Raw genomic sequence first — 17,640 nt, forward strand, 5'->3', positions numbered from 1 at the left:
ATGTCAATTAGCGGAAGCCCGAGGCCCTGGGCAAGTTGCCAATGTGGTGCGGGGTAGGACTCGTCTGGCTAGCCTGCTCTGGGCTCACTGGATTTCCTGCAGGTGCTGGAGGAGGCAGGGGTCTCTCTGACAGGGCCTTGCTGTAGATGCTGAGAGCCAAAGGCTGCTCTTTGCTGGTTGAAATAGCCCTCGCCAGCTGCAAGGAGGCAGGGTGCTCCAGCAACGTACCCCTTGCTGCACAGCGAGGGCTTGTGAAATTCAGTGTGACCCTACCTTCTGTCCAAGAAAAATACATGACACCTGCCCCTGCCCTACGCCCACACGGGACACAGTGACTGTACCTGTTCTTCCATGACATACCGTAGCAGCTCCCAGTCCCATCCCACCATTGTGGTGGTAGCTGGATGAAGGCTGAAATGACACAGGTATTTGCAGGAGGTTACTGAATTGCTTGCCTGTCTTCAGCGGGACAACTGGAGCCGGGGCGAAAAGCAAAGCGACGCCCTGCTGCCAAGTCACTTGCTGTAACCCTGTTGCCCCAGGTTTTTACACCATGCTGGTCACCCTAGTACTGCGGTGTCCTCCAGCTCTGATTTCCCTGATTTTCTCCCTGTGCGCCCGTGGCTGTGTAGAACAGCCTGGCCAAGCAGCTTGCATGCTCGGGAGGTCATTGACACTACTGATCCTTGGGCGACAGATTCTACAGGTTTAGGACCCCTAAGGACTTCAACTCTGGTTGTGGAGAAACCTGCAGTGTCCCGTCCAGAACAATGGACTAGCTTGGAGTTCAGGGATGGTACCTTCCCATATGGACTCACTGCACTGATGTGCATGGCCTGGTCATCTCCACCTGGAAGCAAAGAGTTGTAACCCCCTCACCTCTGCGTCAGACAAGCCAGCATTAGAGTCACTTTCCCAAAGCCCATTTTACCTAGCACCTCCTGCTGGTCACGCTGTCCCCCTCCCCACAGCTATATTTCTGGCTATTTAGAATGTAGAACCAGCCAGTAGCCTCCAATCCCCCAAGGGCACGTGCAGCAGGGCTCTCTGTGTACCAGCCACCGTGCAGGGGCATTAGCCTCTAACAGGACATCTTAGCCACGGTGCTGAAAAGGAGACCTCTGCCTGCCATAGAGACCAGGTGGGCCAGCACCATAAGGGGGAAGCATGCTCCCCAGCTAGGCAGCATAGGGCAGGTGGTACCCAGGCAAACACAACACATACATTTGAATTTTCATCAGCAGCATGTAGGCATCCTTCAGCATCTCCCCAGTCTCTGAGCTCAGCAGGATATTCCTGATCACATGGGACACAATCTCCTTTGGAGGGTAATGGTGGCAGCACACAAAGTCCATTAGGAACTGCAGGGTGCCCTTGGGGAAGTTCTCCTCCATGGTGGTGGATACCATGCTCAATTTTCTGCTGGAGATGGGCTGTGTCCTCAGGTGTGCATTCTGTCAAGACGATAAGAGAGTACAACCAGGTTTGCAAGGTATGTGACGGGACAAAGAACCCCCAGCTGGAGAGCTCATTGGTGAAACTGGGAACCCCATACACCGCTTGCCACGAGTCAAGGCTGGGACTAATTTGCATTGCCTTTAAATTTACAAACAGGTGCACTGTTGTTGTGCTTGGTCCGTGCTGATAAGCAGAGCTGGTGGTGGTGTTCACCGGCACTAAAATAGGCCTTAGGCTTAGATCAGTTGTAGCCTTACCCTAACGTTACAATTGATTTAGGACTCTGGGGGCCGTTCTAGAACCTTTGCTGCTACAGGGGTCTCTTAGCCAGGAAATCTCCATAACCATGGTGGCTCTCGGCAGCATGAGAAAGGGAAGGATCCGTAGCAGGGGGGCTGTGCCAGTCACGGAGGTGGGGCTAGCTTTGGAGCAGTGTTATGCCCTCTCTGTTCAGTATGTGTCGGAGCAGCACCAAGACTCATGAAAGGTGCAGCTGAAGGCCTGTCACACCCTGCAGTGGGCCTTGGGGAGATCGCTGTCACCCAAAGACAGCTATGCTTTCACTGCACGCTCACATGGCCAGGCTGTCGCCAGGGTTACAGTCACACAACCCCCCAATCTCCATGCAGTGAAATCGCTGAACATCCATTTCTGGGAGCTGAAAGAAATGTATCTCGGGCCCTTGGGTAGCACAGGCACTTCCTGGTTCTGGGTCTGCCAGGCCCTGAGGACCATGGAATGGCTTGGCCTGCATAAGCCCCCTCCCCTCCAAACCTGCAGGAGCTGCGCTGCTCTGCCACACAGGCACAAGGGGCCATCTTAACAGGCCTTTGCTGGCCTGTGGTAACATGCTGCTCGGTTCCTGGCTAGCCGGGCACTTCCCTAACTGGGCCTGAAGGGCTTTTTCCCCTAATGAAACCCAATTAGGAAGGCGGATTTCACAGACTGGTCCAGCAGGGGGTGACGGGGGCCTGTCTGCTCGGCCTGGGTGCCGTAAGTTATTTGCAGTGCTACAGCAATGGGATTAGCGCTCCCTACGGCCACCGACCACTCTGCTGAGAGGTCCCTGCGTCTGCATGCAGGAGCAGAGGACAGCAGGCTAGCCCCTCCCACTGGACCAAGACCATTGTCTGAACAAAGCCAGAGCAAGGGCTGAGCATGGAGCAGAGCTATGTGGGGGGATTCAGAGAGGGGCAAGAGGGAAGAAGGCAGCCAGAGGAAAGGACAGGAAAAAACCAAGGGGCAACTGAAAGGCAGAAGAGGAAGCAGAGCAGAGCTCCCTCCAGGCTGCATTGCAGAAGTGGGGACCCAAACCCTGGAGTCATTAGTAGCCCTCCCAGAATGTTTGCAATCCCCTGGGTTCTGCCTTGCTGCTGGATGGGACCTTTGAGCCGTGTTCCTCAAGCCCAGTATGCCTGGCTGAAGGGAAATGCCGAGGGCGCACCCTCCGTGTAGGAGAGAGGCCCCGCTTTGAGAAGGGGTGGCACCTTCTCAGCACCCCTGTGCTTGAGCCCATGACTGGCCCTGGGCAGGGATGTGGGGTGATCTCAGTAGGTTACCTGGCGGGATTCCTCATCCTGCACCACTCCCTGGAGGAAAAGGTGATGCACCGGAGTCCTCCTGAAGTACCGCAGTTTATGCAGCCAGGCCTTATTGACAGGCTGCAGTTTGGCTGGCTCGGGGGGCTTCTGCTTCCCTGCAGTCAGCACTGAGCTACTTGTCTCCAGCAAAGGCTGCTCTGGAGACCTGGGGGTGCTTGCTGGGGGGCAGCTGGAGAGACCTGAGGACTGTCTCTGAGCAGGGGAGGTGGGGAGGTGTTCCGGGTTTTCCCTTTGCTGGCAGGTACTGCGAGATTCTGTGGCGGAGCAGTCCCAGGATGCCCTCCTGCTGCTGCTGCTGTGGCTGCTAGCTGGAGAGCAGGAGAACACGTCCGAGTCCAGCAGGAGGCTGGCCAAGGAGCCCAGGTCACTGTTAATAGTGGTGGTGCTGCTGCTGAGCTCAGGGTCGCAGACAGAGACGGGGGAGAAGCAGCCTGCCAAGTGGCTGCCCTTTGTCTCTTCGTGGGCTCCGTCCCAGGGGGCCCCAAGGCCTTGGTCGGCCACCTCTTTCCTTTCACGCTTTATGTCCACGAGGGCGGGGAGGCTGGGAGGCGACGCACACTCCATGCCGGCAGCAGTGCCAGCACCACCCCGCGGGAAGTCGGCTGGACGCTCCTCCTCCACTTCAGTCAAGTCGATCACAACGAAGTCACCCTGCGCTGCTGCTTCCGAAGACACGTCCTCCCCGGTTAGATCAATGACCTCCTGGGGACAGACAGACAGACAGCTGTTAGTGCTGCTGGCACTAGGAGTCCATGGGCTGGGCTCCCCCCTTCCCCGGCTGCGGGACCTTGGGGAGGTGGGGCATGCCCATCAGCCCCACGGGATCGCACGAGGCATGGGGACAGGACTTACGCATGGTGTGCAGAAAGCCAGCGGCAAAGGCAAGCAATGTCCACCCCCTGCTCGGATTACAAACCTGCCGCCCGGCCTCTAGCAGCGTAAAGCAACCGTCTGAATTGTGCTCGGAAAAGCCTAGCCTAGCGGGGGCCCTCCTGGCCCTAATTCCTGGGGCAAACCCTGCCCCTCCCTGGTGGGCAAATGGGCTGTCAGGCGAACAAGCCCCTGCCCCAAACCCGAGCTGGGGGCCAGCTCTCTGCTGCTATCAGCCACTGCGGAGTGCAGCGGCAGGGCCCACTCCTGCCGCGGGGGAGCAGTGCCGCAAGGGCTCTCCCAGCACCCCCGGCTGGGGCTGGGCGCGGTTGGACCGGGGTTCCCCCGGGGGGGGGTGTCCGGAGCTGACCCCCCCCCGCCATTCCCGCGGCCGGAAGCGCCGCCATCTCTGTGGCCGGGTGCCGGGGCCCCGGTGACTCACCGCGCGCCGCCGGGGCAGCAGCCGCCGCCTCTTCCGGCGGGGCGGGGAGCGGCCGCCCTCCGAGCCCGAGTCGCTGAGGAGGATAACGGCCTCGGCCATAGCCCGCTCCCGGCCCGGCCTCGGGCTCCGCCCCCGCCGCGCCGATGGGCGGGGCCTGCGCGCGCCCCCGCCTGCTGGGCCTCTCGGGCGCGCGCCTGCCCTGCCAGGGGATTGGGGGGGGGGGCAACACGCTTGGCCCTTTGCAGTGCGGCACCTTAGGGCCCCCCCCTGCCCGCCCCTGCTCACCACACAGCGCCTGGGGCACCCTGGCATGACAGCACGACCTCTCCCGCCCCGTCTCCGCTGACCGCCCCAGCGCCTGGGCTCCCTGGCTGGGCTGGAACAGCCCTGTGTGTTGCAGGGCATCTGCCAGCCCAGCAACGACAACCGAGTCCCTGGCACCGCACTGAAAGACCCACATCCGCATCAGTGAGATCTGGGGGGCTGGTTTCCTAATGCTGCTCCTGAGCCCCTTGTCATGTGGCCCCTGGGAGAAACCCCCTTGAGCATCACAGCCTTCCGTGAAGGTTGCACTCTCTCCGCGGGGTTTGGTCCTCTGGCCTCACCGCCTCTTGAGATTGCCCCTGGGAGCCTGCTGCATGCCTGCCTCTCACCATGGGCCTCCTCGGGGAGTCCACTCACTCTCTGGACCCATGAGACCTCCACAACCAGAGGGAACAATGCATCCCCAATCTCTAGCCTGCACTGACTCTCAGCCAGTGTAAAACAGAAGGGTTTATTGAATGTCTGATCCCAGCACAGGAAGTCCTTAGGGCCCTCAAGCCTGGAAAGTCTCCACCCAGTCCATCTGGCTCTGTCCCAGTCCCCAGGGGCTTAGGCTGCTTGCTCTCCCCAGTCCAGCAGCCCCCTCCTTCCAGCTGATCATCCTATATAGAATCATAGAACTGAAAGGGACCTCGAGAGGTCATTTAGTCCAGTCCCCTGCACTCATAGCAGGACTATCTAGACCAGTGGTCCCCAATGCCATGGTGCCCACCGGGGCATTTATGTTCTCCCGTCTAGTGCCCAGCAGGGGAGAGAAGCCACAGCCCCATGCCTAACGGCGATAGAGAACTCAGGCTGTGGGCGCGGTGTTCTCTGTTCCCGGCAGGTGCAGGGCCCGCCTAATGCCCAGCAGGGGAGAGAAGCTGTGGCCCCAGGGCTGCAGGCTGTGGGCGCCGGTGTTCTCGGTCCTAGGCAGGCGCAGGGCCGTGGCTTAAGTTGGAGAGAAGCCGCGGTCCCGTGCCTATCAGGTACAGAGAACTCCGGGGCTGCAGGCTGTGGGCACTGGTGTTCTCTATCATCACGGCTTCACCTCTGTGCTGCCCAGAACTGCCGCCAAAATAATAATAATAAAAAAAAGAACAGACGGAATGCCACCCTGTAGCATGTGCTGCCCCAGGCATGTGCTTGCTCCACTGGTGCCTGGAGCTGGGTATTCTTGCACTGATACTGCTGTTTTCTTGTGCTTTACAATTTATTATTTTAACACTTTGCCCCAAAAGGAGTGGTTCAAATAAAAGACAATGTACATATTATTTCAACGCAGAGCGGGAAGAACCCTATTGTTTTACTGAAAATAAAGGGAAATGTGTCTGCTTATTGTGCGGGGGTGCTGTTGCAGTGCTGAAAAAACAATGTTGAATGCCATTTCCAAACTAATCACAGCTCTTTTGACATTAGCCATCCACTTAAATCTGAGTTGAGAAAGAAGAAAATTAATCAACTCAAATCAAGCCTATCTGCCCAGCAATCTGTTTTCACTAAACACATGGTAAAGTCTAAAGGTGCTACTATTGTTTCCTTTAAAATTGCTCATCCGCTCGCAAAGAAGAAAAAACCCTTTCAAGATGGTAAATTGTTGAAGGAAGCATTTTTGACTGATGCTGATTGTCTGTTTCAAGGATTTCCTAACAAGGGTGAAATTTTGTCAGCAATACAAGACTTGCAGTTATCAGACAACAGTTACGAGGAGAATACATGCAATTTCAAGTGACGAGCAAACTCAGCTAAAGGATGACTTGGAAATATGTGATTGGTTTTCACTGCAATTCGATGAGTCAACAGATATATCGGATATAGCGCAGTTGGCAGTTATGGTGAGGGTGGTATTTAGTGACTTCACCGTAAAAGAAGAGTTACTAAAAGTATTGCCTATGAAACGGCGAACAAAGGGTAAGGACATCTATAATTTATTCAAATCATATGCAACATCAATTAGTGTGCCACTACACAAGCTGTCTGCGATCACCACTGATGGGGCACCGTCAATGGATTCAATGCACTCTGTAAGAAGAATGAATCCTTTCTGAACTTTATGTCTTTTCATTGCATTATCCACCAAGAAGCTTTGTGCTTCAAAGATCTTTCTTTTCAACGTCATGAATGTTATTAAGATAATTAACTCTATTCGAGCGAAACCTTTGCAACACCGACTTTTTAAAGCCTTGTTGGAAGATGATGATAAACAACCTGATCTTATCTTGCACACAGAAGTACAATGGCTGAGCAAAGGTAAAGTTCTTGCACGTTTTTTAAGCCTAACTGAAGAGATCAAAGAATTTCTAAAGTCCACAAATCAGAACTTTGAGCAACTAGAAGACTCCAGCTGGTTCATGGACTTGGCTTTTCTTGCCGACATCACTGACAAATTGAACATTTTAAATCTTGAGCTCCAGGGAAAAGACAAACATGTGGCTCAAATGATAGGTTCTGTAAAATCATTCAAGCAAAACTGATCTTGTGGATGTCACATATGAAGACGAAGTCTCTCGTACATTTCCCAAGTATGAAGGAAATGGTATGCGACAGTGATTTTAACCCATCACCATTTGTTATCCACATTCAAACACTTCTAGAACAATTTGAAAAGAGATTTCAACAGTTCAGCATCATTGAGCCTATAGTTACCTTTCTTGTGAATCCTTTTACTTGTCAAATAGAGGTAACAGAAATGGCTACATCAATTGCGAGTCTCATTCAAGTAATAACAGAAGACGTGGAACTGGAGATTTTGGACCTTCAAAATGATATTGTTCTAAAATCCTGCACAACAGATGAAAACTTTTGGAATCTGGTTAACCGAAAAGTTTCCTGCCTTAAAATATGTAGCATACAAAATAAAGTCTTATTTTGGTTCCGCTTATCTATGTGAAGTTCTGTTTTCAACAATGACCATCATAAAAATCAAAATACAGATCTCAGCTTACAGCTGCCCATCCTGATGATTGCTTATGAATGGGAATATCATCCTACTCTCCCAACTACGAAAAATTGGCTGAAGAAATGTAGTGCCAAAAATCACACTGACTTTATTAGAAAAACCACGTGAATTAATGATACCTATTTTCCATTAAGTGCTGATGAGCATGTATGATTAACTTGTGTTTAACATTTTTCATATTTTTGTTTCTTTATTGAAATCCAGATACAAGTAACAATACAAAGAATATTTTTAATTAACCATAAGTGGCTATGTTAAAGTAAGAATAATAAATATATTTGGACCAGCAGTTCAACAATGTTTTACTTTTTTTAAATATATACGATGAAAACTGTTTATGATATTTATTTTGTAAAAACTCCTTAATTTTTCTTACAGGGAGATAAAGAGCAAATTCACATGGTAAGGTGAAAGAGTAATTTCCGAATAATTTATTTAATAACTTTTACATGTAAAATTACCTTTTTTATCTTATGGATTCATATATTATGTAATATTAAATGTTTTTCATATTATTTAATGTACAAATACAAAATAAGCCTTGAAAAATTGTTAGCACCCGCCACGCTCTTCTGAAAACATGAATGTGCTACTGGTCACAAAAAGGTTGGGGATCACTGATCTAGACCATCCCTGACAGGTGTTTGTCCAACCTGCTCTTAAAAATCCCCAATGATGGAGATTCCACAACCTCCCTGGGCAATTTATTCCAGTGCTTAACCACCCTGACAGTTAGGAAGTTTTTCCTAATCTCCAACCTAAACCTCAGTTGCTGCAATTTCAGCCCATTGCTGCTTGTCCTCTCCTCAGAGGTTAAAAAGAACAATTTTTCTCCCTCCTCCTTGTAACAACCTTTTATGTATTTGTAAAGTGTTATCACGTCCCCTCTCAGTCGTCTCTTCTCCAGACTAAACAAACCCATTTTTTTTAATCTTCCCTCATAAGTCGTTTTCTAGCCCTTTCATCATTTTTGTTGCTCTTCTCTGGACTCTCTCTCCGATTTGTCCACATCCTTCCTGAAATGCGGCGCCCAGAGCGGGACACAACACTCCGGCTGAGGCCTAAGGAGCGCGGAGCGGAGGGGCGACACCTCTAGCTGGGCACAGACAAGTCTTAGTAAAAACAAACCAGCGTCCTGACCTGCGCACAGGTGCCAGGCCGCGGCCCGAACGCCGGCACCATCCCACCTCTCCGCTCGCTCCCCGGGCTGTTGGCAGCGCGGGTGCGCGTCGCGCTCTGCTGCTGCTGCTCAGCTGCCCTCAGCTACCGGCGTCCGCCGAGCCCGCTGCTTCCCCGTCGCCCCCGCAGCCTCTCCTGCGCGCCGGGGCCCCTCCCAGGGGCTCCCCACGCGGCTCCGGGCAAGCCCCGCCTGCCGCCGGGGCGGGAGCTCCGAGCAGCGCGCTGGCCAGTCACGCGCTGGGGCCCAACCCCCGCTGTGACTCAGCCGCTGCCGCCATCCCCGGGAGCCCCGCACGCCCGGAACGTGCCCCCGCCACATGGGCGGGGACGGGCGGGGCCAGCGCTGCCGGATCCCACAGCCGCCGCCTTCCAGCCCGTGACCCTCGCCCCGGACGTACATGGCGACAGGGGGCGCCCCTTACCCCGGAAGCGGAAGCGGAGTCGCTGCCCCGCGGCCGCTGCCCCGGAAGTGGTTGCCGGGCCCCGGCCGCCCGTTGCCATGGCGCTCTCCCCGTACGTGCTCGCCATGCAGGAGCTGTTCCGGGCCAACACGCGGAGCCGCGAGTTCCCGGCGCACGGGGCCAAGGTGCACTCGGTGGCGTGGAGCTGCTGCGGCCGCCGGCTCGCCTCGGGCTCCTTCGACAAGACGGCGAGTGTCTTCGTGCTGGAGAAGGACCGGCTGGTGAGCGGGCTGGGGGATCCCCGGGCGGGCTGCGCTCCCTGCCCCGCCTCTGGCCCGGCCCGTCCCGTCCCGTCCCGCGCGGTAGGCGAAGGGGGCTGCCAGCGGCGGGGCGGGCTCCTGCCGCAGGGGAATCCCCCGCGCTCGGGGCCGCGGCGCGGGGCAGCCCCCTCCGGGCTCCTGCGAGAGGCTTGGAAGCGCGGCCGAGTGCCGGAGCAGCCCGGGCCCACGGCCCAGCGAGGGCACCTCTCGAAGCAGCGCTAGTCCGGGAAGCGGGAGAGGTGGGTTCGCTTTCCTGGTGCCCCCGTAGGCTTTTGTGCGATCTTGGGCAAGTCGCGTAGGCTCGGTGGGTCTCGGGTCCCGCTCTGTGAAATGGGGACAATGGGATTCGCTTATCTCAGGCGGGGCTGTGAGGAGAAACATTTGGGGGCGTTTCCGGAGCGAGGGTGGCAGCATCCGCACTGGCCGGGTTGTCTGACGGCTTGGGCGGTCACCTCCCTCTAGGTGAAGGAGAACAATTACCGTGGCCATGGGGACAGCGTGGATCAGCTGTGCTGGCACCCGAGTAACCCAGACCTCTTTGTTACTGCCTCTGGAGACAAAACCATCCGTATCTGGGATGTCCGCACCACTAAGTGCATCGCTACCGTGAACACCAAAGGTGGGTGCTAATGTGAGGAGATAAGAGGGACCAGTGCATCTCAGGACAGCTATAAACACTGCTCCCTTTGCAAACACATCCTGCTCCCAGCATGGACTGGAAGCAAACTCAGGAAACCCTGAGAGCTCTCCATGATGTTTCTGTGACACTTGCATCTTTCTGGCTTCTGCTACCAAATTATAACCATACATGATACTAACTCCAGTGAGAATTTGTATCTGTTCCTAGCATTAGCCAAGCTCTGAGCAGTGTTAGGTGACACAGTGTTATACACCCGAACCCATCTACGTTAGCACTGGCACTGTCAGAAACTCTCACTAGCGTGTGTGGCTGTAGGGAGAAGGGTTAGGTACAGAAGTTGAGTCTCCATCACCCATTTCTATTTTGATACACCTTTCCTTCCCAGGTTTAGTTGTCAGTACATAGGTGCTGGAACCAGGAGTGCTGGGATGCGCTAGCACCCACTGGCTTGAAGTGTTTTTATCATATACAGGGTTTACAGTTTGGTTCAATGGCTCTCAGCACCCCCCATCCCCTCCACACACACATTGTTCCAGCACCCCAGCATCAGTACTATGTAAAGATTTGTTGAATGACTTATTTAGCATGGAGCAATGGCTTTGCAGAGAGATTTGGACTGGGAAGAGACATGCAACAGGTGTAATTGTGATTCTTTGCTTTGAAGCCACAGTTCTGTTAGAGTTAATTTCCCTTAAAACTTGCGTAGGTGTGACACAGCTGGTCAAGCAAAGCTAGGCTGTTAAAATTTAAATGTGGTCATGTCATTGCTCTTTGCCACTTAAGACACAGGGTTAGTGGACCTGGGGCTTGGGTTAAATACAAAATTCCATCTGTGGCACATGAGTGGTTCTCTTGCCTCGTTAATGTCGCTGAGTGATGGTAGGACCTGATGCATTCTCTTCCCTTCCAGGCGAGAACATTAATATCTGCTGGAGTCCTGATGGCCAGACCATTGCGGTGGGGAATAAGGATGATGTGGTCACCTTCATTGATGCCAAAACACATCGCTCCAAAGCCGAGGAGCAGTTTAAATTTGAGGTGAATGAGATTTCCTGGAACAATGATAACAACATGTTCTTCCTCACCAATGGCAATGGCTGCATCAACATCCTCAGGTATGTCCCGGCACGATCTCCAGTGGCAGGGATGGGATAGGCAGGCTGGCTGCCTCTTGCGTCTCCTGCCCTGCACCCTCACTCGGGCTCTCTGCATTCAGTTGTGTTTCCTTCGCATGGCTCTTGTGACGGACTGATAGCCTTGCCAGTAGCTGAGGTTTATAGTGTGGTCTGTTTTGGGGCTGTGTGCTGAGACAGGTTGCCTGCTAGGCGAGGCTGAGAGCTTCCTAATGAGGCTCTATTCTGCCATCCTTTGATCCCTAACCCCTTTAGGGTCTCTTGAGGAGGGGGTGGGGCTTACTCAAGTTAAAAGCCAGCTCCGAAGTGACTAGAAGAGCTGGCGAACAGGGGAGTTTTGCGAGGGAGTTTAGAGAGGCAGATATACCTAACAGTACTCTGAACTGAAAACCCTGCAAGAGTAAAAATAATGCAGGCAAAGTCCAGCAGTAGAGTGGGGGCTGTCCAGTTTATTGCACTGACTGCACCAGGTTTGGGCAGGTGGTGTGTGTGTGCACTGAGTGCAAGCAACTCAGGGCCCTCAGAGGCCAAGTACGGGCTCTTCAGAGCAGAGTGGCTGAACTGGAGGAGCTAAGAGAGACAATGAGGTATGCAGAGGAGACTTTCAGGGAAGCGGTCTGACCGCCTCTGTGCTGCTGAGGAGGAGGAGGAGGAGGAGGAAAGTCTCGTGGAAGAAGAACATTTAGGTCGAGCAGAGGGAAACATTCCCATAGTTGGGACCCTCCCTGCAGATGATGTCGTGGTGCTCCTCCAGGGCCCCAGTTATCAGGAAGAGACAGGTAACAGTAATGGGGGATTTGATCATTAGAAATATAGGTAGTTGGGTTTGTGATGACCAGGAAAAGCACTGGGTGAATTGCCTGCCAGGTGCGAAGGTTGCAGATCTCTTGAGACATCTAGATAGACTTATGAGCAGTGCTGGGGAGAGCCGGTGGTCGTGGGACAGGTAGGTACCAGTGACATAGGGAAGGGTAGGAGAGAGCTCCTGGAGGCCAAATTTAGGCTGCTAGGTAAGAGATTAAAGTCCAGGACCTCCCTGGCAGCTATTCTCTGACATGCTTCCAGTTCCACGCGCAGGGCCAGGGAGACTGGCAGAACTGCAGGGTCTCAATGCGTGGATGAGATGATGGTGACGGGAGAAGGGGTTTAGGTTTATTGGGAAAGGAGGAACCTATATAGGAAGGTTGGGCTCCACCTAAACCAAACTGGTACCAGATTGCTGGTGTGTAACGCTAAAGGGTAGTAGAGGAGTTTTGAAACGAAGGGCTGGGAAAAGGCAACAGGTGCGGAAGAGCACATGGTTCGGACAGAGACATCCCTTGGGGGAGGATCTCTTAACGGGGATTCTCTATATCCCAGTAAAGGGGAGAGGATTGAAGCTGATAAAGTGCAGGTAGGAACTGAGGAGAAACAGTCCAATGAAGGCTCTCAGAGCGGTAGCCGTGTTAGTCTGTATCAGCAGTTACCTCACATGAAGGCAGACAACTACATATTGACAAATATAGAAATGCTAGAAGTGTAAATACGAAGATGGGGGAACTCGAGTGCTTGGTATTAAATGAGGATATTGATGTAGTCGGCATCACAGAAACTCGGTGGAATGATGATGATCAATGGGGCACGGTGACAGCAGGGTACGAACTGTATAGGGATGACGGAGCAGATCGCACTGGTGGGGGACGTGACACTGTATGTGAAAGGAAGCGTAGAGTCAAATATAGTACAAATCTTCAATGAATCAAACTGTCCCATCGAATCTCTCGGGATAGAAATTCTGTGCTTGAATAATAAGCGTATCGCAGCAGGGATATACTCCTGCCCACCTGACCAGGGTGGTGGTGATGACTGTGAAATGCCCTGGGAGAGTAGAGAGGCTACAAAGACAGAAAATAATAATGGGGGATTTTGACTATCCCTGTATTGACTGCGCACGTCACCTCAGGATGGGATGCAGGGAGAACATTTCTAGACACCATTAGTGACTGCTTCTTGGAGCAGCTAGTCTTGGAACCCACAAGGGGAGAGGCAATTCTTGATTTAGTCCTCTGTGGAGGTGAATACAACATAAACCCTTGGTAACAGCAATCATAATGTAATTAAATTTAACATCCTGGGGAAACCCCACCCCACACAAACACACCACACAAGACAAAGTTAGCTTAAAAAAAAAAAAAAAAAAGAAAAACAAGCTGTGAAATGCCTGCAAGCTATATAAAAACACCATAACAACACCTCACAAAAAAAAATTTATAAAAAAAAAAAAAAAAAACAAAAAAAAAAAAAAAAAAAACTAACTGTGGCTAAAAAAGCAGTGGTTAGGAAGAGGTGGTTAGGAGCAAAGGCCAAGGCCAAAAAAAAAAGAATTTGAAGAGCAGCTAGCAAAAGACAAAAACTAATAGCAAAAAGTTAAAGTAGATCAGAAGCAGAAAACCTGCAAAACAGTCAGTGGGGCCACTGGACAATCGAGGTGCTAAGGGAGCACTAAAGAAGACAAGGCCGTTGCAGAGAAGCTAAATGAATTCTTTGCGTCAGTCTTCACTGCAGAAGTTGTGAGAGAGATTCCTACACTTGAGCCATGTGAAATTGCAGAACTACTAACTGTGGCGTGTAGCCTATGGCTTAAATCAGCCTCTGTACCCAGTGGCTGGAGGTTAGCATGGCTATAGGCCAGTAAGCAGTACTTCTAAGTAAGGTAAACCATAGTATAGTAAACAGAAAGATCAGACACAGATGAGAGATGGTATGTTGTGAAGAAAAGAATGACTTTTTTTTTGTAAAGAATCAGGGCCTCGCAAATGTGTAGAATTCTTTGAGGGTGTAACAAGCATATGGACGGGGATCCAGAAAGCCTTGATGAGGTCCTCCTCACCAAAGGCTCTACAAAGTAAGCAGTTCTCATGATCTGTAAAAAAAAAAGAAATAAACAAACAGGAATAAATGGTCAGTTTTCACAGAGGAGAGAGGTAAATAGTGGGGTCCCCCAAGGATCTGTACTGGGACCAGCGCTGTTCAACAGATTCATGAATGATCAGGGAGAACAGTGAGCTGGTGAAGTTTTCAGATGATACAAAATTACTCACGATAGTTAAGTCCAAAGCAGACTGCGAAGAGTTACAAAGGGATCTCACAAAACTGAGTGACTGGGTTACAAAACAGCAGATGAAATTCAGTGCTGACAAATGCACTTTGGAACGCATCCCAACAATACATACAAAATGATGAGGTCTGAATTAGCTGTTGCAACTCAGGAAAGAGATCTTGGAGTCATTGGGGATAGTTCTCTGAAAATATCACTCATTGTCAGGGCAGTCAAAACAGCTAATGAAAGCTCAGCAAATATTAGGAATGGGATAGATCAAAATGCCACTATATAAATCCATGGTATGCCCACATCTTGAGTGTTGGGTGTAGTTCTGGTTGCCCCATCTCAAAAACAAATAACTTAGAGAAGTAAAGGTACAGAGAAGGGCAGCAAACATGATTAGAGGTATGGAACATCTGTATGAGCTGAGATTAGAAAGGCTGGGACTGTTCGTCTTTAAAAGAGATGACTAAAGGGATCTGATGATAGAGGTCTTTAAATCATGACTGGTGTGGAGAAAGTCACTAGGGAGTGGCGGTAGCCCACGAAAGCTTATGCTCAAATAAATGTGTTAGTCTCTAAGTACTCCTGTTCTTTTTGCTGATACAGACTAACACTGCTACTCTGAAACCTCACTAGGGAAGTGTTATTCACCACTTCCCATAACACAAGAATCGGGTCACCCAATGAAATGAATAGGCAGAAGGTTTAAAACAAACATAAGGAAGTACTTCACATATCGCACAGTCAACCTGTGGAACTCACTGCCAGGGGATGTTGTGCAGGCCAAAACTATAATTGGGTTTAAAGAATTAGATAAGGTCCTGGAGGATAGGTCCATCAATGGCTGTTAGCCAACATGGTCCGGGATGCAACCCCATGTTCTGAGTGTCCCTGACCTCTGACCTCTGACTGCTGGAAGCTGGGACTGGACAATGGGATGCATCACTAGATAATTGCTCCGCTCTGCTCATTCCCTCTGGGGCACCTGGCATTGGCCACTGTCGGAAGACAGGATACTGGGCTGGATGGACCACTGGTCTGACTCGGTCTGGCCGTTCTTATGTTGCCGCACTCTTCTGGGCCAGACACCCTCAGACGCGATCCAGCTGCTGTAGCCCATTTCGACTGACGCTTGGTGCATGACGTCTTGGATCTCTGCAGCCCAGCTGCATGCTGATGTGTTGGTCAGGGCACACAGCGTCCCTCTATAGAGGGCACTAGGACCCTGCAGTGTTGGTGACTGGGCTCTTTCACCCTCTCTCTGCTCTCTCCCATCTGTCTGCAGCTACCCGGAGCTGAAGCCCATTCAGTCTATCAATGCTCACCCGTCAAACTGCATCTGCATCAAGTTTGACCCCATGGGGAAGTACTTTGCCACGGGAAGCGCAGATGCTCTGGTCAGCCTTTGGGATGTGGATGAGCTGGTGTGTGTGAGGTGCTTCTCCAGGTAGGTGACCCTGCCCGGTGTGCATTTCCCACCCCCGGCACTGAGATGGGAAATCCCTCACTGTCACCTCGCCCTGTGCTGCAGGCTGGACTGGCCCGTGAGAACCTTGAGCTTTAGCCACGATGGGAAGATGCTGGCGTCTGCGTCTGAGGATCACTTCATCGACATTGCCGAGGTGGAGACAGGTAACTGCTCCTGCCCGTGTCCCTGGGAGGAATGCGGGTCTGGATGGAGGGGCAGCGGCAGGGCTCTGTGTATATGCTGGGGGGGGGTAGGTTGGGAGGGAGGGGTAGTGAGCTGGGCGGGGGGGAGCTCAGGACCGGAGCAGCCGGGGCGGGCCGCAGGAGAGGATTCTGGCGATTGCAGTCTGTTTTAGGAATCTGTATGGCGTCTCTCGCCTTGTCTTGGAGCACTGAACGAAAGGAGCATGGAAGGTGTTGTTCTCACTCCTCCTCCACAGAGTGCAGGGAGGGGGGCATTCCCTCAGTCTCCCCCCATGCAGCTGCTCCTGGGCCTGGCTCATCTGATGCTCTTTCCTGCAGGAGAGAAGCTGTGGGAGGTGCAGTGTGAGTCCCCCACCTTCACGGTGGCCTGGCACCCAAAGAGGCCTTTGCTGGCCTTCGCCTGTGATGACAAAGACGGCAAATACGACAGCAGCCGGGAGGCAGGCACCGTCAAGCTCTTCGGCCTCCCCAATGACGCGTAACGGGTGCCCAGTGGGCCCTGGGCTAGGGCCTGGGAAGGGGCAGGCAGGGGGGGCTCCTGCACTGCCAAACCACTTCCCTCGTCCTCTGGCGTCCAGTCCCTGGGCTCGGCTTCCTCGCTCCTGGCAGGGCTGTGGCCCTCAGCTCAGCTGCCGGCGGCCCCTGCCCTCGGGACCCTTGGTGCACCGCAGCCACTGGCCTGGCAAGGACACGGGGGCTGCCGCCGGAGTCCCTCCACCCATCTCAGGGCTGCCTCTCTCCCTCACTGCAGGGAGGTGGAGGGCCTTGTTCACAAGTCTGGTGCCCAGAGAGGACCAGAATCTGACCGCTCAGGACAGCCTCTCTGGGGGAAGGAGCCCTGCCCTGCGGCCATCCCGGTAGGACTCAGCCGGAGGCAGCTGCCGAGCCTCCTGTTGCTAGAACTGTTTGTTGTAAGCTGCATGGTTGTCCCCTTCCTATCCCACCCCCAATGGTGTGGCCAATTCCCCTCCCCTTTGGAAAAGGGTTTTGTTTTAGGCTGTCACCTTGTTCCTTTGCTGCGGGTGCAAGTGGCAGAGGGGCACCTTCTTGGGGGGTGGGGTGACTTGGGGGGGCTCTTTTTGTATGACTTTTTGTAATTTTGATAAGTCTCTGTCAGTAAAGGAAGGAAGGCCTGGTTGTCGGGAGTCTCTGCAGCGCATGGTGTGCCGCGGGTGTGCATGGAGGCAGACGCTGACTGCTCTGCACCGTCAGCCGGCTGTCCGCAGGGGCGAGTGACTGTGCCGGGCTGGGGGTGCAGACGGGCCCCTAGAGCTGGCAGAGGCCTCGCTCCTTTCTAGCCCGTGCCTGCTAGGCTCCGACTGGAGGGGCTGTCACACTCCTGAGCAGCGTGCCCTCCACCCAGCCCTGGACACGCCTCCTCACGTTGGCAGATGGCTCGGTGACTTCAGTGGGCAGTTCTGTGCGGGCGGTGCTGAATGGATGTGGAGGAGCTGGAAACGAGGGGGAGGGCCAGCCCCAGCTGCCTGTGTGGCCCTCTAGCCCCCCAGCAAGTGCGGCATGAACCACGGGCCGAACTGCTCAGTGGCCTCCCAGTGGATCTCAAAGCACTTCGCGGAC

At 53.1% G+C, this 17,640-nt stretch overlaps 2 protein-coding genes across 6 annotated transcripts in view; one reads left to right on the forward strand and one right to left on the reverse strand.

Moving 5' to 3' along the window:
- SIMC1 (SUMO interacting motifs containing 1) overlaps window positions 1-9,324 on the reverse strand; it is a 15,188-nt gene extending 5,864 nt beyond the window's left edge. The window contains exons 1-4 of one of the 5 annotated variants that reach the window (XM_039483193.1): window positions 9,235-9,324; window positions 3,018-3,761; window positions 1,225-1,454; window positions 342-411 (exon numbers count right to left, since the gene is read on the reverse strand). In XM_039483193.1, coding sequence (XP_039339127.1) covers window positions 342-411; window positions 1,225-1,454; window positions 3,018-3,623 — 906 coding nt within the window. In that variant the 5' untranslated portion in view covers window positions 3,624-3,761; window positions 9,235-9,324. Of the gene's footprint in view, window positions 1-341; window positions 412-1,224; window positions 1,455-3,017; window positions 3,762-3,911; window positions 4,243-4,371; window positions 4,498-8,773; window positions 9,055-9,234 lie in introns of those variants that run through there. The other 4 variants (XM_039483189.1, XM_039483188.1, XM_039483192.1 and 1 more) reach the window with 4 other exon arrangements.
- On the forward strand, window positions 9,293-17,208 carry THOC3 (THO complex 3). Its single transcript, XM_039483194.1, has 6 exons — window positions 9,293-9,494; window positions 9,996-10,152; window positions 11,084-11,288; window positions 15,677-15,838; window positions 15,923-16,023; window positions 16,381-17,208. Exons 1-6 carry the CDS (start codon window positions 9,312-9,314, stop codon window positions 16,542-16,544), a joined length of 972 nt encoding a protein of 323 aa, XP_039339128.1. The 5' UTR covers window positions 9,293-9,311; the 3' UTR covers window positions 16,545-17,208.
- Window positions 17,209-17,640: the final 432 nt, after the last annotated feature.

The sequence above is a fragment of the Mauremys reevesii genome, linkage group 8 (genome assembly GCF_016161935.1).
Source record: "Mauremys reevesii isolate NIE-2019 linkage group 8, ASM1616193v1, whole genome shotgun sequence".
Taxonomy (NCBI): Eukaryota; Metazoa; Chordata; order Testudines; family Geoemydidae; genus Mauremys; species Mauremys reevesii.